This window comes from Danaus plexippus, chromosome Z (genome assembly GCF_018135715.1).
Source record: "Danaus plexippus chromosome Z, MEX_DaPlex, whole genome shotgun sequence".
NCBI classification, from domain to species: Eukaryota; Metazoa; Arthropoda; class Insecta; order Lepidoptera; family Nymphalidae; genus Danaus; species Danaus plexippus.
The window spans coordinates 5,689,774-5,710,900 of NC_083559.1; the positions used below are offsets into that span (position 1 = coordinate 5,689,774).

The following is a 21,127-nucleotide window of genomic DNA, read 5'->3' on the forward strand; positions in this document are numbered from 1 at the left end:
TGTAGCCTAAGGGAAAATTAAAGTAAAGTATTAAAAAATATACTTACTACATTTTGAAGATTTCATCTAAATTAATAACAGCATAGGCATGTTAAGTGTCTTCCTTTAAGCAGACGATAATTCAAATCTTTTCACACGCACTACGAAACTACAATAAGTATGGAGAGATAGTTTCTTTTATAATAATTATGATTTATTTATTAAACTTCGCAAAGAATGTCCATGGAAATAAGAATTTAATTATTTCTTTTTTTAGACGCAATTAAATTCAACAACGAAATGATACTTAACATCATGATTACGACGTATTTAACAAAATGAAATAAAATCAAGAATTTTCTACAATAACATATTGCCATTATAATGAAATGTTTTCAAATCATACAGGGGACAGCAACAAATATTTTTGGATGTGGTAATAAAACTGTTAGCGTATTTCATTGGGTTATATTTGTTCTAATAGGTTAGGTTGATTAGTGACTAACAATTACATGAGAAAAAAGTTCAATGCATCTGGATCTTACAAGTTTATTATACGACAGAAGTTGTGGAGTAAAATTTTTTTTTTTATTAATAATTTATAATCAGAATCAATACGTAGCTACAAGTTTATTACTACACTTAAACTAAAGAAATATTTGACAGCGTCGGTAAATTAAAAAAAATATATACCAGGAATAATTTTTAAACAACATTTTGATACCTCTAATGATATTATATTCCTTTATCTTAATTGAAAGAATACATTTATGTTGTAATATGAATTTATAGGCAAATCAGGATAGAGTAAATACGCAATGAGAACCTACACACGGTAGTAGAATCCTGATTTACCTATGAAAATGATATCTAAGTAAAAGCACTACACTTAAATATGGAATTAATTAATTATAAAAAACCATTTAAAAACAATATTAACACGGATGAAATCTCGCAGCTTAGATACATTTACTATTCTTAAACGTAAACCATATTTACATCTTATAAAGTGAATTTTGGTTTTAAATAATGTTAAAAAAATAATTACACATACGTTTTACAGATGTCAAATGTATTTTATTAGAATCCAATTGTAAAGATGTAGAAAATAATCATTTTTAAAATTACTATTAACGATTTCGTAATTAAAAGATTTTTTTATATAAAAGAATACGAATTAAATTAACTAAATACACACATACATAACAATTAATTAAAATAAAATATATATATATATATATTTATCAGTTATTCATATAAAAGAAACACAATCCCTATTTATTTATTACAAATTCATATTATGAGAAGCAGTACAGTTGAAATACGCAATAGATGCATTGGGAGCATAGCAGCTTAACAAAACTCTTTCATATTATCATATACAATTTTGAAATAAGCCACTTCAAAATTGTTAGTAAGTAAGTAAGTCCACTATTAAAAAATTCTGCTGAAAACACACAAACACTTATTTGACAAAATTTATCATTAATTCACTTTTAGATGTCTTTTTATACAAGTGTGAAAGACAAATAACTTCTGATTTTAAAATATAATATTTATTTTCTTCTAAAGAGCCTTATTTTATTTTTGCGACGGATTTTTTTTCTAAAATACATTGCATTGCAATAAACCGGTCGATTACTAACTAGAATTTTTCACTATTGAAATTGGTGCTTATGTATACTTTAGACAAAAGCCATTACTGAAAATAAGAAAATTCAATGCGAAAGCAACATTCATTTTAAGGGATTATAAAAATTTACGACCATATTTGCATCTTCTCTATATTAAAATAGAATTCCCATTAACCCTTTCAGTAGTATCAAACAAACGAAATACAAACATACAAAAAACGCCCATTAATTCACCTTAACACTTGAGAAATATTGGTTATCTTAAACATTCAGACACTGTTTATTACAAAAGAAAATTGTTTTCGCAAATAATATAACTGATTGCGTTGCGCAAAAATTAAAACTTAAAATTATACAAACTATTAATAAGAGAATTATTTTATTTCAAATCAATTGAGAAGCAGTGACATTGACAAGCTTACAAACATTCTTGCACGCATTTGTATATTGAACAGAATATATAAAAATATTTCTGACGCGTTTTAATCATCATGAAAATGAATGACAAATTAATTTATAACTTAATTATTACAAAAATCATAATTTGTATGAATTATTATTAAATTTTTTCAACATTATATTATGTTAAATTAAAAAATTTACGAGCCGTCCATGATGTTTTTATTTTATATATATACATATATATATCCTGAACCATTTTAGATAGCAATATTTATTTTTAAAATTGTTTTTTATAAAATTACACATGAATAATTTGTAGACAACGCACACAAAAATACAAATAACTTTTGTAGAAATAGTAACTTAATTGTACTTAATATTATTATTTTTTCTACTACATAAGACCATTTTAAAACATCCTCTCAGAATTATATTTTTCAGGCAAAAAGCAGACACTCTTTTGCGGTTTGGAACAGTGGGCTAAAAAAGAATGTTTATGAAAATAATATTTTAAATAAGAAATGCCCAATAATATAATTATTTCAATACATCAGCTATTAAAACATATCCGGGCAAATATTGCTAATACATTTAGTGGCTCAGTAGGCGTAGACTAGGAAAGACTTTCTTATTTATAGAGGACTGTGAGAACGAGCCTTTAAACTAAGAAGACGGTGAATGTGTAATTTAAATTTCCTTTTCTTGTAACAGTTTTATATTATTATGTTTATTTAGCATAAAGCAAGAAGGATCTAGGTAAAACATATAATTGTCCACTTTAAAACTATTAGAAGCCAACATAGAGTTTGATGAAGATATAAATAAATAGTGAACGTCTTTTATAAAATAAAAATTGTCCTAGTTAAAGTCATCTCAAACCTGATATATAAGAGCAGTCAAGTACTTTTAACATTGTTACCTCACATCAAAATGATGTAAAAAAAATTACAGTTTTATCAAGAAAATATTACTTATATTTCATAAAATTATTGGTGAAAGTTTGTTCACTGTTTGAAGAAAAAAAAGGTGACTGTGACACAAAAAGGTAAGGATAAAGTATAGGATTACAACATAATATTATTTACAACTGTTCTCATGCTCAATAGTTTAATGTTACAATGATGCAAGTTTCGCTAAGCTGCTATGTTTATGTATCACAGATCAAAAAATAAAAGATGTGACACTGTTTGTCTATTTGTTAGAAACAAATTTTACAGAGCTGTTTGTAAAAAAATGAATATATTAAAATTGAGTGATACTTAATTAATTACATTAAGACTAAGTTATCTAAGGATGTTGATACAACTAACAATTTATGTATGTGATATAAACTAAAACTAAACATCGACGTTTGATTATTGTATACTAACTTACTATATACTAAATGCTGTTTACCGCTGGGTACGTCTGAACGCTCTACGAACACGTCTTCCGGCCGTGTTCGGAGCACTTCCTACTGTAAATTGTACCTGAGGGGCGCCGCCCCCGAAATTATATACGCCTTGCTGCTGAGGCGGCTGCTGTTGCTGCTGCTGCTGCTGCTGTTGTAGCTGTGGCTGTTGTTGCTGTTGCTGAAAATATGAATAACATAATAACTCTGATATATTCAGTGCGTTTTTAACAGATAGAATTTTTTGTTAAACATTGGTCGTCTATAGTCCAAACCCATTTAATCGTACTGTGACTAAATAAACCGACAAATAAATAAGATTAAAAAGTCCCCATTTAAACACACCTATATGAAATCGATATCCAAATGGAAAACAAAAACATGACTGCAAACCTAATTTATTCTCGGGATCCCATTTCTAAATATTTACTACGCAAAAATAACATGATAAATTACCTGACCAAAACCGAAGACGCCAGATGGTTGTTGCGGAGCACCGAAATTGAATGCCGGGGTCGGATTGGGGTTCATTGGCTGATTCATGTTGTTCGAATCAAATGACGAAAACGATGATACTGGGAAACCAAAAGCCGGAGGTTGACTGCCAGGAGCATTGGTGTTCCCGAACATGCCTACTGAAGGCGCAGGGTTACTGGGTTGTGAACTGAACATGTTTGGTGCCATAGGACTGGCTGCAGACCCAAAAGGATTTGCTGCCGGTTGATTTGTTATACCGAATAGTGGTCGAGGCTGATTCGGATTATCAAACGGCGAACTACCAACTGGACTGAATGGCTTCGATGTTCCAGAACTTGCTCCGAAAGCGAACGGCCGTTTCTGTGAATTATTTGATGCTTCACTTGAACCAAACATGCTGCCCTGAGTATTATTATTTCCTGTAGACCACATATTCTCTTTCTGCACAGGAGTATTGAAGATATCGCCGGAAGCTGCTGGTGCATTGTTTGTGATGACGTTACTCGCCATGCTTAATTGATTTTGTGTAAGATTATTCATTAAATTCCCGGAGGGTAATCCGTTGCCTGTAGATAAACCACCGAGGGGATTATTATTACCTCCTGATAGCATGAGAGGCATGTTATTTCCAACAGAATTTCCAGCCAAATTGCTCGCAGGCAGCATATTACTGGAGTTGATGTTTGATGATGGCATCATAAACTTATTTGAGGCAGAATTGTCCGGAGTACCTCCAAAGGGCAATTTAAACATGGATGGAGTCTCATTTTTACTGTCCCGTCCAAAAGTAAAAGTAAATCCCGACTTTTCATTCGACGGGGCTGTAGTAGGTGTGCTCGTACCAAAACTGAACACTGGTGCACTAGGAAGAACTGACACTGAAGTTGTTGTCGCAGTGGGCTCGTTCTTATTAAACATTGATAGTGATGTGTTTTCAGATTTTTGAAAGAACGACATCAATGGACTTGCTTGCTCATTTTTTTGGAACATTGACACAGATGATGTTACTGGCGGTGTTTGCACGCTCGCAAAAGCGTTAGCAGATGTGGGCGCAATGGATGTAGTAAATAAATTTTTAGAAGGCTGATTTCCTGTCATGCTGAAGCTTGCATTTGATGTGCCCAAAGTATTGCTAGCCGTCGTCAATGTAGGATTAGCAGAGCTCTCAGCAGTAAAATTGGAGTTAAAAGGAGTCAACGCATTGGTTATCGACTTGTTTAATGTAGAATCTTTAGATGGCGATGCACCAAATAGCCCAGTAAGCTTTGGAGCAGATTCAACTCCTCTCAATTGAGACTGGTCCACGCTTGGGACTTCCTGAGCTCTTTCAGAATCATTCGCACTCGATATATTAGTTACAGAAGATTGTGTAGTTGGTTTGAACATATCAGTATTAATTTTAAAAGCTGGTGCAGAATTTGGTGTTGAGTTGTCTTTTGGAATACCAAAAGTGAAGGCAACCTTGGGTGTTTCAACAATTTTGTTATCTTCTTTAGAAACTTCTTTTTCTGGTTTTTTGTTCTGTATTCCAAAAGTAAACGAAGGAGCTTTTGAAATATGATTGTTATTAGTTTCCATTTCTTGAGTTGCCTGACCAAATATTGATGCTGGTTTAGGTTCACTTTCTGTAGTAGTTTGTTTAGGATTAATACCGAATTTAAAGGATACATTCGGAGATACTCCGAAATTGAAACTCTTCTTTTCGGATTCCTTTGTTATACCTGGTTTTTCCGTTTCGCAACATACACATTTGCTTATGTTATTATCATTATGAACAAAACAACTGGGACATTCCCATTTATTACTTTGTGATTTGACAATATTCTTTAATAGTGAATTATTGTTATTTGCATTAGGTGAAGGTGATGAAATTTTATTCTGATTTTGTTCTTTTGCTGCGGGCTTTGGACCACTACAAGCCACACACTTATCATCATGAGATTTGTTTTTTAGCCAGCACACCCCACATTTCCAATCTGATGTTTCAGAATTAGTATTTTGCTCAGTTTTAGTAGTACTAGAATTTTTTGTACCACAACAAATGCATTTGTCAGCTCCATAATTGTTATCAACCCAACATTCTTCACATTTCCAAGTATTAACCGGCTTTTGCGGTTGAAGTTTACTCAACATTTTAGGTGCAATAGATTGTTTGGCTCCACAGCATACACATTTATCTGTTCCTTCATTGTTTACCCAACAATCTTGACATTTCCAAGTAGTTTTAGGAATTTCGGAACTTACTTTGGGTGCAGGTGAATTTTGCGAAGCACTTGAATTTTTGGCCCCACAGCACACACATTTCTCTACTCCAACATCATTATTTACCCAGCAATCTTGACATTTCCAAGTGGAACTAGTAGATTTAGATAACTTTGAGTCCATCTTACCAGTACTATTAACTTTCTTTTCACAATCAAAACATTTGTCACTGGATAGCTGACTAGCAACCACTTTACATTCTAAACATTTATTAAAGATAGGCCTTTCCATTGGTGATTTCGCTGCTTCAAGCGAAACACAACTCTGAGATGTACTCGTTTTTAGGATTTCATCTGACTGATGAGACTGAATTCCTATATCCTCTTCATCTTCTTCAATGTCGTCGGAACTACTAACAATTTTGTTGTTATTTTTTGATGGTTCTACAGACCGCTCAGGACTCCCAAACTTGTAGGTCTCTGTAGAAGTAATAAAATTATCTTCAGATATCCTTATAGGACTAGAAAATGTGTATGTTTCACCATCAAGCATATCAGTTAGCCTACTTTTTGGAGCTTCATTTTTGGAAAGTACAACTTTTGGAACTTGAGCAACAGAGTTTGTTCCAGTTAACACTGATTCTGGATTTTTTTGCTTATTATCTGATGAATGAGACACAGGAGTATCAAGTGAAAATTTTGGTAAATTGTCTTTATCTATCTGTAGTACAGCCGTTGGTAATTCAACTATTGGAAGCTTGTTACTCTCACTTTCTTTATCTTCTCCTCTATTAAGTCTAGTGACTCTTGTCTTCATTTTTGTAGTAAGATTTTCTTGACTATGTTCCTTGGTTTGACTAATGCTGAAATTTATAATAGAACTCATAAAAAAAAGTTTATATTCATTTATTTGAACTTCTATTTGAAAATTTGTATAATACATGGAATACAAATATTCATTTACATACCCAGAAGTGCTAGCTGGATAAGGTAATGTGTTCAATGAACTACTGTGTGATGCAATAATTTGTCGTGCTGCACTTGTTGTTTCATTGAGTCTAGCCTTTTGTTTCAGTTGTAGTATTGAAGCAAAACTTGGCACATAAAGTTCTCTTTTTTTGTAAGCTTAAAGAAAAACACAATAATAAGAACATATTCTCAAAAACCTTCATCTTATTAACCTATTATAATACTTACATGCTGCTTTGCTATTATTAGCATCAATACTAGTATTAAGAGATGTATCTGGAGTTTTATCACAAGAAGAATTGACAAGCCGAGAAATTCTCCTAGCCTCACTAACTGGGGATGAATAATTTTCCAATAGATCCATAATACGCTTTGCGGAATTGCTGATATTTACGCTACTATTGTTGTCAACTTTGTTTACTAAAGGATTTGTTTTATGCTTGATATTTGGCCGGTTCACGTAGACATTACGTGTTCCTCCATAAACTGGTCTTGATGTATAAAATGGAGTGCAGAGAAGACCAGGCTTAAAGTAAGGTTGAGTGAGATCCTTATATGTATTTGCAGCAGTTCTAGCTGAAATTGAGATAACTATTTACTCATTGCAACCAAGAAAGAAATATTTTTTTATTATGAATCGGGAAATATGCAATAGAAAACAAAATTTACCACAGGACTCTTGAAGTCTTTCTTCAGAGCCAAAAATTGACTTTCGTGTTTGCTCAACTGAATTGTTAACACTTGTTATGGAATCTTGGTATATGTAGATAGAGGGATCCTTTTCATTTTCATTTATAGTGGATGTTTCACTTGGAGAGCATGATGGTGTTGAAACATAGTTTGTTTCTACTTTTAAAGTATCTTTTATAGGTGACTGCAGAGTACTGTATGTTTCTGTTGTTTCAGTGTTTGTACTTGTGCTTTTGGTCTATAAAGGGAAAAAAAAACCAAGTTTTAATTTAGAACACACCTTTTCCCATAGGAGACATTACCCAAGAATATATGACTATAAACAATTAGTCGAGTCTTGCACATTAAGATATATTATTTCCTAGATTATTAAATTAAAAAAAAATATTTGTCATCTTTTAATATAATTCTTTAGTGCATGAGATATAACTTGAAAAGATATCTTTTTTGACCTCATTTATGATGTTCATGAATATTCAAATTTATTAATATGGCATTTACAATTTACAAATCAGTTTGAAATATTATCGTAGTACTTTTTAAAACTTACAAAAAATACCTCTCAATAAATAAATTGTCACAAAATAGTATTGTTTTTTTCTTTTGCTATAACATTCTCATCTGTACCATCTGACAGAAAGCAGCAAAGTAACAAGTTCTGCTTTTACATTCTATGGTGGCACAATGAAGAAATATCAAAAATGCAAATCATCACTATCTTTACATTCAAATATTTAAAAAAAATTTAAGATATTCAGAAAATTAATGACACTTACTTCTGGATAATAATAACTTGATGTCCCTGGGGTACCAATTCTCATTCTTTTAGCTGGAGGTTGGGATGGTTGATTCCTCTGATTTGGTGTTCTGAGACCATCTGTAGCCTCATCTTCAGTCGATGAATCTGTTGATTCTACCACAGTTGAACCATTTGTATTGGACGAACTCGATGAGCTGAACCATCTAGTAATAGTCGCAGGTAATAACCCTGACATCCGAGATGTTACATTCTTCACAAAGGACTGCAATAACATTATTAGAAAATTATTCTTCAACTAACAATATGCAGATTAAATGTACAACATAATACATTTTAACCAAGTGAATTTTTACTAAAACAATTAAGTATTAGTAACTATCTCATGATATTGTTTGTTATATTATTTAACCTATGAATTACATGTAGACTTTATTAAATATACAATATTATATTTAACTTAAGATGCTAAAGTCATTTAATCACTTTTTAATCATATCTGTCAAATTGTTCACTTCTCTTTGTTACTTTAGCTATTACGTTGTCTAATAATATTATAGATAGACTTGTTTTATAATGATGTTAAAAGTAAAATAGCTCACAATTCATAATATGTTATGTACATGAGAATGTTTTTAAATAGAAAAAAATATTTTTATCAAACTCTCATGGGAATGGTCTTTTAAATCTATATTATTACAGAATTTAATGCTTGTTTTATATTGTACACTATTTTTTATCGCACAGCGTATATTTGGTAAATATTGAAACATAAAAATAACATTGAGTATATATGTTTTTGAAAAACCAGCATAATGTCTTGATGGCTCTACCAACAAAATGATAAAATTTAGTTTTTAACACAATTTCTCTATCATACACAAGGAAAATAACTACAGAGGTTTAAACTAGTTCGTAGCAAAACATATTTTTGTCACTTTTTAAGTTTACAATTAATACTTGAAATTTATCAATCTCCTTTCTCACTTGGTCATTTTAATATTTAGTAAACATGATCTTTTTTTGAAAATGTCATAATATTTGTATCTTGTGTATCTAAAGTATTTTATTAAGTTTAAGTTCACTAAATAAAAATGTTACTTGTATGAATACCTGTGTACTATTCTTACAATTTCACATACTATAAAAAAGAAGGAGGATCTCCTCCATCATCTAATGATTAAATAAATTACCATTTAAAGCATCAACAATTCACAGAGCATACTTATCAAATATCAAAAGCAGTTGCAGCAATTGCACTTTGCAAAAAAAAAAACTGAATAACAGTGGTTATGTGTGTTATATATAGAATGTCATATAAAAAAAGAAATTGGTTGGAAACCCAGTTATTCATGATGATGTAGTAAAATAACTTGAAAACAGGATTGATTATATTACTCAATTTGATTGCTCTTGTCTTTCAATGGCTGTTCGATTTACTCAGACGAGTTCCTTAACTGTATTAAAGTTAAAAGGTTTTTGATTAACTTTTACTTATTTGAAGAGATTTAAGTTCTGATTAAAAGTATAAGACATTTTTGTGATTTTAGTTATTTCTCTTAAATACTACCTTGCCCATAAATATTCAGAGATAGTCTAAGACTCCAAGACAATATAACCAGTAACAGCTCTTTTGTACTGGTTTACTTGTTTTATTTAATGGAAATTAATCAACTTTCAACATATTATACACCACATACATCATCACTTTGATATATTTCAAATTAAGTATTTACAAGCTCTATAAACATATTTAATAATGTCAAGTAATACAGTCGCAAAATACAAATGTAGAGTATATTTTTGTTAGTAATACCATTGAATAACAATTCTCATTTGTTCAATAATTAAACAGCACCTTGCAAAGCAGGAGGACTTGTCTAATAAATTATACTATAAAATCTATTTATCTCATTTCGTATTTTTTAAACAAAAGATATATTTTGCTATCCACTAAGCCAGATTAAATTTAATAGTCTTAAAATTCAAGATTACAGAATCAAAGAAAGGTGCAATTTTAGGTAATTAAGACAACAGGGTTAAAACTGGTGATCAATTGCAAAAGTTATCTGAAATTATCGCTATCTTTTCATTCAACAAACTAGAGTAGGAATATATACATAAAATCGCCTACAATATGTTAAAACATCACGTTTATCGACGTAAGCAGAAACTATATGAAAATAATTGTCTTTTAAGGAAAATTATGTTCAAGATTACATTTTAACCATAGCTAAGCATAGCGTCATTTAATCATGTAAAAATATATATCTACGCGTGAGGCCAGAAATGTCGCTTAGAGCGGGAACTCCATGTCAACTTACGTCGTTGGCTTCACTATCCGTCCTCGATCTCTTCGCTTTTCTTGATGAAAGGCTGGCACTCATTTTAAACAGTAAATAATTATGAACCAATAAGTATGACTTCCGAGTCAATTATCAATTTTATTTAAAGTTTAACTTATTCACTATTGGCAAAAACGTGACAAACATGGCGTCACTATAGTGTCAGAAACTACTTATGCAGAATTTGAAGTACAACTTTGTCACAAATAATCACTAAGATAAAATATTATGAAGCAGACTTATTTTTACATAATTAATGTTAATGCCAGAGTAAGTACAGTTTTATAGCATAATAATTAAAATCGACGGTAAATTTCACGTTACCGCTTACTAGCGGTGGATTAGTGACAAGAATGTTGCCGCACTCAAAAAGAGATGTAGTGATTTTGTCTTGCAATGATCAGCGATATAAAGTTGGTCAAACTAAATTAAGCGTAGAGTAGGGAAAATAAATATCAATTTGTTAAAATAACGCCAACTTTTAAAACTTTTGTAATTTCTATTAATATTTCCATTGCTGCAATAAATAGTAACTATTAATTTAAGTTAAAGATTTCATAGCTCTAATTTTCAATATAAAAATTCAATTAAATGACATATATCATAATAATATATTCATAAAAAAATACTCCTCATTCTTCATTTTCAATTATTCAAACAACACGTGGCACTTACTACTCATAAACTTTTAGCGTCGTGCCAAAAGTCAATTCCGTATTTATAATTCGTTTAGAAATTTAGACGTGCTTAACAAATCTGTAAAAAACTTTAAAGTACTTTATCATATAATCACAGAAATAGATTTTATTAATTTGCCACGTATCAAAATGAAAGTTTTAATAAAACCGCAGCAGTCTTTCTGTTGATAACAATCCCAGATCCAGATAGCTCATTATTAATTTATAATCGTGTACGAGTCGCGAGACGAAGTACAAGGTGAGAGTGTAAATATTAGCTCGCCTCGCCTCTCGTCTCGCGCCTCGCAGCGGTCGCGTCCGGAGCGGTAATTTGGGCATGAATCAAAGGACCTTGCAACAAACGCGAGCGTGGTGTTTACATTCGCGCTCTCGCTTCATTAAATTTTTCAACCTTATGACGTGCAGATCAATCAATATGGTGTGGTCCATAAAAGAAATATTCCAGTTTTTGGAACTATTCCAAAAAAGAACCAATCATTTGGGATTCCAAAAACAAATTCCATAAAAATAACTAGAAAGCGAACGATGCATGGCCAAGGTTAAGCGAAGAAATGTGCAGACCAGTACTTATTACTAATTATGTCATGGCAACCTTTCGTCAGCATCTGCGGCGCCAAAAAATCATTAAAATCCGGTGCAGGAGAAGATGATGTTTATAAGCCAGTGTGGCTGTACTACGATGCCATAGAAACATTTTTGGCACCTGTTTATAAGTGTCATGTCACTATCAACACCGAAGAAGGACTGGTAAGTAAATTAAAACTACATATTCATTTAGTTATATGTACTTTATTCACTTATTACTATCAAGATAATAATAAGTACCTGCAACAAGTATTTTTTTTAACCTCTACTACTAGCTAAAATGGGTTAAAGAAATTAGTTTGGCAGATATAATATAACAAAAAATTATATCTGCTAGGCTGATTTTTTAACTCATGAAGGATCAGATACAATGAATGTATTATAATCTACCTTATGACATCATGTACCAATATTTTAACAATTTTGCCTTAGATAAAAACTAGCAAACTCATTTCTTATTTCTATGGCTCGCTGTGACGCACATATACCTACAATTAGTATAGGTCTTATAGTTTGAGTAGTAGAAACATTTAGTCTCCAAGGCCCTTTGTTAATTATTTCACCATCAACAACTGTATTAAAGGTACCAGGAAGTGTGTAAATGTCTCAAGATCTTCTGCTATTTCTGGGAAAATTATGCAGTGTAAACACAGTCATCATTATCAGTTTAGCTTTAACTTTCCTTAATTCCATGGGCTTTTTAAAGATCCTAAAAACTGTTAAAACTTCAAAAACATTTTTAATGATTTCACGTGTACCATATAATCTCATGTTAAAAGTTTGTTGTAACAAACCCATGATATGGTTTCCTGGAAAAGGTTTCATCACGTGTTTGCTCAACACAAATGCCCCATTTCCAAGAAAAACATGTGGCATAATACATTGTCCATCAGAAAGTGGACTCTTAAGGGGGTAAATCAATAGTGCCCTTTGAATTTTTTTCCCAAAGTACACTATTTTGAAATATTACTCCATCGCTAATTCTGCCCTGAGCCCCAATATCGGCAAATATGAAGCTGTAATTGCTGTCAACTAAAGCTAAGAGCACAAAACTAAATGTTCCTTTATAATTATAGTATTCTGTGCCACTGTTAATTGGACATTGTAACACAACATGTTTGCCATCAATGCAACCTACACAATGTGGGTATTTCCTGTTGAAACCTCATTCTATGTTTAAACATTATGTAGTAGTGCACTGCATCTGAAATAGATGAAAAAGCACAAATTATTTTGGGTCCTAATTTGTCAACCACCACTTCTCTCATGTGTGGTTCTGTCTATTATTATTAATAACCCTTCAATTACGGAAAAACGAGAAACAATAGACAATCAACTGTCATTTCGCCCAATTGGGCCGTTTCTCACTTGATGGGTTACAAAACAAATTTTCATTAAAAAATTATAATTCGCAAATAAAAATTAAGTACCTCATGAAGTTGATTCGAAATCTTTTTCTTAAATTCCACACAAAAATATTGTTAGTAGTGGTATCTGCTACCTGACTTTTAATACATAATATATATTTTAAAATAAATAATACAATGGATTTATCTTATTTCAGATATCACCAGTTCTACCCAATGTTGACGATGAAACACACAATGATAACGAGCTTATCAATGACCAGCATGATGAACAGAATAGCGAGAAACAGAAACCGGCTAACAATAAAAAACTTTTAAATCACCTATCAAAAGAAAGCAAACCCGTGAAGATTGTGAAATAGATATTCACAAGAACATAAAAGACATGGTATCTAATTTAAATAACATGTTATTAAACAGGAAGGAAAACGATGAGTGCGACTTGTACGCGCAGTTATTTTCAACAAGATTGAGAGAATATTCAACACAAGAACGGCGTCAGATTATGCATGGCATTGATGTCCTACTTACTATTATAACTAACCATTATTCATTGAAATCACACAAGTAGTAACTTTCAATAAGTTTTCAATTTGAACAAAATTGTATCTCTATGCATTATTTCATGACTTTAGCTTATTGTTATAAAACCTACTCTAAGACATGAAACAATGAGTTTATTATTAATAATAATAATAGAGCCATTTATTCTGAATTAACAATTAGAGATATTACAAATAAACTATTATAACTATAAAATGTCTCTTAATACAGTGTGCCTCTAGGCATAGGCCTCCTCTAACAACTTCCACTGAGTTCGATCTCTTGCCACCCTTCTCTCTTTCACTTCTCAGTTTCACTGTGTGGATGTGATCTAGGGTAGAGAAATTTTGTCTAAAGAATGCTTGTTCGTGCGTTTGGTTCTCATCGAGCTTTTTGCTTATTCTCTGGAGAATAACTTTGGAGAATACCTTTGACCTTTCTTATGTATGAGGATAATGTGTGATGTTTTCCATTGACTAGGTATTTTTCCAGTTACCATTATTTCACTAAATATTACCGTTAGTAATGGTAGAAATTCGTTAAGAGTACCTTTGAAAAGCTCGTTCTCTATTTTATCTGGACCAGGTGCTTTCTCTATTTTTTGACTCAGCCTTTATAGCCTATAGCCTTTTCTACTTCACAAGGTAGTATTTCAGGTTCCAATTCCTCCGATTGCTCTTCGGCTTTGTTTATGTATTTTTGTTGTTCTTGGTTTATGTATTTCCTCTTGGTGTAAGTAAATCCTCTTCTATTTAGCTTGGAACCCATTCTTTGTTTATCTCTTTATGCTCCTTCGATGCTTTCTTGACACCTCTTGTTCTTATTATATGCTTTTCTAGTGTTTGCATCCTTCTAGTATTTCTATCTTTTCTAATGTTCTCCCTAATTTGTTTGCTAAAGTCAGTAATTAATTTAGTTTTTCTTTTTTTGGATCGTGTTGACAACAGAATTTTTTTTTTCGAAAAGTTCTTTAGTTGTGTCACTGAGTATGTATTTATTCTCTTTTTTATTACCATTTTTTGCTTGAGATAGCTGTTTCTCCAATTGATTGTATTTGGTGAGAACGTCGGCATTTCCAATTATTATACTATTATCCCTTGAAGTATCGATCAGTGATTTGGCAACTTTCTGGAGTGTGTCATTGTTGTATTCTTCTGCTTTGTTCAGAGGTACAAAATTTCTGGAATTTCTTGGTGGATCTTGTTTTATGGACGATCATACCTTTCGGTGGTTAGGATTAAAATTAAATCTAGAGAGTACCGAAGTGTCCGAAAATGATTTTAGATAATTTGTTGCAATGTAATCAATCGTTCTTGTAGTTTTCACCGGAGGATCTCCACGTCCATTATTATTTTTATTCTTCTTATACAAACTGTTTAAAATCGTTAGGTTATGTCCCATTGCAAGTTCAATTAGGAGTTCTTCATTGGGGCTTCTTTTACCATGTCCAAATCTTCCAATGCCATATTCGTGTTTGGATAGTTTCTCTCCTATTTGAGAGTTAAAATCGCCCGTGACTATGATGTGGTTGCGTGAATATGTCATTAAAGTCTGGTGTAGTTGTTCATAGAACGTCTATTTAATTGTACGGGTCTTCCTCGGTTGGTGCGTAAACCTGTATAATTGTCCATAGTTTTCGATATCCTGGTAAATCGATGTTCATAATAGCTAATCTATCAGAGATTCCAATAAGGTCTTGAATATGTTGTGCTAGTTTTCGTTTAATTAAAACCCCAACTCCTTTTTCTCCTGCTATTTCTCTTATATGAAATAGGATATAATTAGGACGTTCTTCTATATTTTCTCCGAGTCTCCTCATCTCGCTAATGCCCAGGATATTCCATTTAATGTCGTCTAAAGCGTTTTCGAGTTCTTGTAGACTTTCTTCTGTTCTTAGAATTCTTACATTTAAGGTTGCGATTTTAAGCGTTTTGTTCGTTTTATTGATTTTATTTGTTCGGTTCCTTGTAGCGATTTCTTCTTATTTCGTTTAGAGTGTTCTTCAAAGTTTAATTTTTTATTTATATCTTGATTCAAGGGCTATAATTTTATAATTTTTACAAGTTTATAATTTTTTATGAGGTTCAGAAAGCGATAGTGATCAGCCTCTTTCTATGTAGTTCAGGGAGCTGGGTTTTACCACTTCCCTTGCTGTAGTCTTTGTTGTTGGGTTTGTGGGGCTCTTATTATTAGAAAATATCTTTTTCTGATTCATGAATTTAGGTGAGGTTGACTCTTCCCTTTTCCTTTTATCTCGAGTACTGTGAGGTTGTTTCTTTATAATGAGTTTATCATACTTCAAATAATCCCAGTTTCCTTTTTCCCTTTCCTCTTCGAGCTGTGGCTATAATTGCTTCCGTTTCTCTATGACGTCTTTAGGAAAATCTTCTTTAAGGTTAATACGCGGAGGCAATATGGCTTTATTTCTCAGAATTATATGTTTTTTCAAAACAGTACCAATAGAGTCTACTATTACTTATAGTGAAATTTGTTTTTATTAATAAGATTGACTGCTTGTTGAATATGAGTATCATGAGTTTGAGTAGACAACTGATGAATGACGATTTTACCATAAAATACCCTTTATGGATCCATTCGCAACGAGAATGTATTAATTGTGTTTTTCTGATGCCATAATAAATGAGCTAAAGGTAAAATTATGATATGTATTCATGTCTAAAATGTCCAATACATTGGTAGTATTTACATATCCTCCAATAGCATTTAGATTTTCTCTATTAATTCTATGATCTTTAGGATACATGAAGATGGCCGCTGTTATTTTGAGAGTGTGGATACCTACCATTTCTTTTTAACAATAGGAATGTTTTCTACATCATCTGGAGAAACTCCATTTAAAATTTATGCAGAATGAGATAATTTTTCCTGTTTTCCCTAGGTATATTTTAAATCAGCTATTCATTTTTGATAATATAAAAACATAATGTGGAATTTGTATAAATAACCAATTGAGTAGAAATTAACTATCACAAATACTAGACGTAATTTATCTAATGCTTCTAGCTATAGTTCTAAATATATGAAATGCAATTTTTTTTTATTCCAACATGTCTAAAGTCAAAACAAAAAGTATAAGTAGGTAAATTAAAGTCCACATGGAATAAATAACTCCAATAAACCAATAGGTGTGTGTTTCTGAGGAATGTAATCAAGAACTTATTGATAAGCAGATCATTTAAAAACTTCATTTCTATAAACTATGTATAATTGATTGCCCATTTCACAAAAAAACTTGGCATGATCTTGTATATAATTTTTGCTACAATCAATTGTTATAATTCTAGAAAATTAAAATGGTTTGAATTTTTTTTATAGTTTGTACATCTTATTTAAACTTAAAAAAAGGTATCAAATTAATTATATTACAGAATATATATAAAAAAAGATTTGATTTTTATTTGATAAGGAAAAGAAAGAAACGCTTTAATACAATTCATTTAATTTTTTTATTTTGGTATATAAGATCTTTCAATTCTTACATCATCAACAGGGCAGTCATTTGCGTCACATTCTACTAATCCAATTCTTTTCACCACAGTCATTCCACTTTGAATTCTTCCAAAGATCGTATGTTTACCATCCAACCACTGTGTTGGTGCCAAGGTTATAAAGAATTGTGATCCATTTGTATTAGGTCCAACATTAGCCATTGATAAAATTCCTGCACCTGTATGTTTCAAATCATTTGATATTTCATCATCAAATTGTGGCCCATATATGGATTGGCCACCTTTACCCGTCCCTGTGTGATCACCTCCTTGAACCATGAAATCCCTTATAACTCGGTGAAACTTTGTGTTATTGTAATACCCTCTTCTCACTAGCTCCATAAAATTTCGACAAGTATTGGGTGTATGCTTCCAATACATTTCTACTACAATTGTACCCATTCTGCAAATAAATAAAGTTCAACCTTTATAAATTTTAAGAGCTTTATCACGAATCTTTTTCCACATTGTATCTAATCAATGTGCTTATTTTATGAACTATACAAGATAGACATCGCACATTTTATTTTCAGCCAGTGTGAAAAATTACTTATATTGTTGGAAATAAAATTGGGGCTTATATTGAATAACCATAAGAAAAGCTTATTATTTTAAAAAGTATTTTTATTTTTCTATAGAATCATAAGACTTCGTGAAGATGGATGCCTTTATTATTATTATCAAAATTGTGCCACAAAATATTTGTATCCATGTGCTTGACTTGTAACATTAAGGTGTTAAAACCTCCGACAGTTTTAAGGTTTTTGCAACTATCTTATTTACTATCGACCAGGCTCCTATAAGTAAATGATGGCAAAGGCTATTGTAGACAAATTTAGTAAGTCGACATAATAATAGAATTATTTTTTAATGAATGATTAAATTCTAATGCATTGTATTCCCTCAGTTAAATCCTCCATACACATACAAGCTAAAAGTTAGATGTAATTAATTAATATACAATCATTAGCTGTTCCCACAACTTTGTTGACCTCATAGTCTTAGTATATTGAAGATTTCTTTAGGGTACACCAATCTATTCTAGTACCAACAATTTAACATGATAAACCCCAACATATTATGTTAAACTGTTGGTAGCATAACAATCTTGTAGCAACTCCTTACTCATTGAAAGAGATTTTTAAAATAGAGTAACTTTTAAGAGTCTCTTCAGTTACCAATCTTGTGAAGTTTAACACAACGAAAAAGCGGTTTTTAACCTTGACTTCAATCTTTTAGAATTTATCCTTGGAATACTCGGAGCTCCTTCAGTAATATGGTGTTGAGGTATCCTCAACCTTTAACTTTAGACAATTCATTGAGTCTATAAATAGTGCCACAGTACCTAACCCTCCCAAAAGTGCCACAGTATCTTACCCTAAGAACTTCTTTTCTTTCTGTATTACACACACAACCATATACAACACCAGCTGTCACATGTAGGCGGGCACTGCCAAATGTCATGTCCCTGGTAGAAATTCCATGGAAGGACTTGTTTAAAGGATTATTGATAACCTTATTTTGGTTAAACACTCTAATCAGTTAAATGAAACTAGTATTTTTCGGATAAACTATATGTGATTTATTTTTGTAAAAAACAACATACTCCCGAAGTTTCGGTTAGATTTCAGCAACCGTGATCACATCTCGTCTGCCCATGATCACGGTTGCTGAAAAGTAACCCAAAACGTCGGGAGTGTGTAGTTTTTTACAAAAATAAATCATGCGTAGTTTATCCAAAAAATACTAGTTTTATTTAAATGAATAAAACTCGTGAAAATCGTAGATCTCATTACTCTAGTCAGACTTGAACACAGGCAAAAGGTAACCACTCTCTTGCTAATCTAGAGTATACAATTTGGAAAGTGTGTGCAGCAATTGCATACTAATTAATGCATGAACTTTCTATTATTGGAACATCACATGCTCAGCAGACCTCCATTCTTTTGTGGTAGACTTTCTTTTCATCTAGACAAAGTGATATGCTGCCTCCTTCCTTCACCATCCAGCAAAGCAATGGAATACATATATCAAACCAAATATTAAAACAATGCTCAAGCTGACGAAATTTAAAGAAAATGAAAAAATGGGCAAGATAGTTGGCTAAAATTTTATTTATACAAAATTCTATTTTAAAAATATAACGGATTTCTTTTAACACATCCAAACCTAATATCAGATCATAACAACCGATATACGGTTGTAATTACTATTTCAAACGTAGACAAATATAGGTGATAGCTTATCAATGTAATTTTATGAGCATAATTTAAAACTTACGTTGTTTCTAGGACTGCAATTGGTGGCTGCCAAGATTTATCTGGAATTCCAGCGTTAGCATATCCTAACATTATTACGTTCAGGTTATAAAGCGAAATGAAAAGTAGTAGTGTCTATTTAAAATGTAATTTTACTGACGCAAAATAAGTCTAGACGAGCCAAATCAACATTTAAAGCCACCAAATGTTTGTTTCTATTAGTTAAGCAATACTGATTTATATTTTATGTTATTACAAATCAAGCCGCGCAATGAGTTGTCAGTTGTCAGATGTCAATATTCGGTTTAATTTATGCTGTGACTTCATTCAAGCTTGAATTATGGAATATTTTGCAATTAACAACTTTTTAAATTTTTAATAATGTAATTTAGAAAAGTTATTGTGTGGAATAACTATGACTTTTTTAAATAGTGAAAATAATGTTAAAAGTCAGAAATGGGCAGTAAAACACGTGATACATCATTATTAAGAAGATAAATTTACGCATGACTATAAATATATATTTTCAGTGTTTGTTTTTCTATTCAGTTGAAAAAATAAATAACAGGAAATTTGTTCTTAGAACGTTACATAATATGGTATTTACCCATAAAAATCTGAGCTTTAATTCTCAGATTTTTTTTTTTTATTATATATGTGTATTAATGTTCAATATCTAGTTGAAATTAATTAGTTTTATAATTAAGTAACTTGAATATATAAGTGAAACTTGATTTGGGCAAAATAAACCCCACGCATTTTTGATTCTTTGCAGTCGTCAAAATTTTTATAGTTAAGTGTTCAATGTTTAACGAATCCCTTATGTAGGATTCATATTGCAAAGGTATTTAAAAATTTAATAAGTTTAACTCACAAATATACATCAGTGAAAAGCTCTAGTTGAATCTACGATAAAATATCGTAAGTATAGTTTTGGCATTAGCGATTAGGATTACACATTTTAGACAAGAATTGAGAATTACTTTTCTTGTCTGCAGCGACACAAACCAATCACTGTTCTTAAAAATAGCCTAGCTGAGAGTAAAGGCTGAAATACACCATCTCTGTGCAATGTGTTCTTTTCTGAATTGTAAATTAACACTTCTATACAATAGAAAAAGAACCCCTGAACCACGAGGGATTAATCTGCAATGCATTTCTAGGGGATAAACCACTAAACCTGTACAATAGATGCAAATAAAGTATTTTTTATATAAACCTAAGCATATATAAAAATATAATATACTTTTTTTCATTTAAGGTTTAGGTACAGTTTATTGGGCTCAAGAACAAGATACGAATATTAGTTGTTCATTTGTCACA

At 31.4% G+C, this 21,127-nt stretch overlaps 3 protein-coding genes across 7 annotated transcripts; 1 reads left to right on the top strand and 2 right to left on the bottom strand.

Moving 5' to 3' along the window:
* Positions 1-433: 433 nt before the first annotated feature.
* LOC116778155 (nuclear pore complex protein Nup153) lies at positions 434-11,196 on the bottom strand. 5 transcript variants are annotated; one of them, XM_032672069.2, is made up of 8 exons: positions 10,824-11,196; positions 8,519-8,764; positions 7,722-7,980; positions 7,281-7,628; positions 7,052-7,208; positions 6,651-6,946; positions 3,862-6,563; positions 434-3,586 (listed from the first exon to the last, which is right to left on the bottom strand). In XM_032672069.2, the coding sequence occupies exons 1-8, from the start codon at positions 10,884-10,886 to the stop codon at positions 3,407-3,409; spliced, it is 4,251 nt and encodes a 1,416-aa protein (XP_032527960.2). In that variant the 5' UTR covers positions 10,887-11,196; the 3' UTR covers positions 434-3,406. The 5 variants fall into 5 exon arrangements, with proteins under 5 accessions (XP_032527960.2, XP_061382278.1, XP_061382277.1 ...); XM_061526294.1 differs by having other exon boundaries at positions 6,855-6,946; positions 10,824-11,195; XM_061526293.1 differs by having other exon boundaries at positions 434-3,580; positions 3,862-6,946.
* A 356-nt stretch (positions 11,197-11,552) lies between these two features.
* Positions 11,553-14,253, top strand: LOC116778156 (uncharacterized). Its single transcript, XM_032672070.2, has 2 exons — positions 11,553-12,289; positions 13,692-14,253. The coding sequence occupies exons 1-2, from the start codon at positions 12,122-12,124 to the stop codon at positions 13,854-13,856; spliced, it is 333 nt and encodes a 110-aa protein (XP_032527961.1). The 5' UTR covers positions 11,553-12,121; the 3' UTR covers positions 13,857-14,253.
* A 3,227-nt stretch (positions 14,254-17,480) lies between these two features.
* LOC116777259 (peptidyl-prolyl cis-trans isomerase-like 1) lies at positions 17,481-20,098 on the bottom strand. The gene is made up of 2 exons (XM_032670694.2): positions 19,827-20,098; positions 17,481-17,949 (listed from the first exon to the last, which is right to left on the bottom strand). The coding sequence occupies exons 1-2, from the start codon at positions 19,895-19,897 to the stop codon at positions 17,505-17,507; spliced, it is 516 nt and encodes a 171-aa protein (XP_032526585.1). The 5' UTR covers positions 19,898-20,098; the 3' UTR covers positions 17,481-17,504.
* Positions 20,099-21,127: the final 1,029 nt, after the last annotated feature.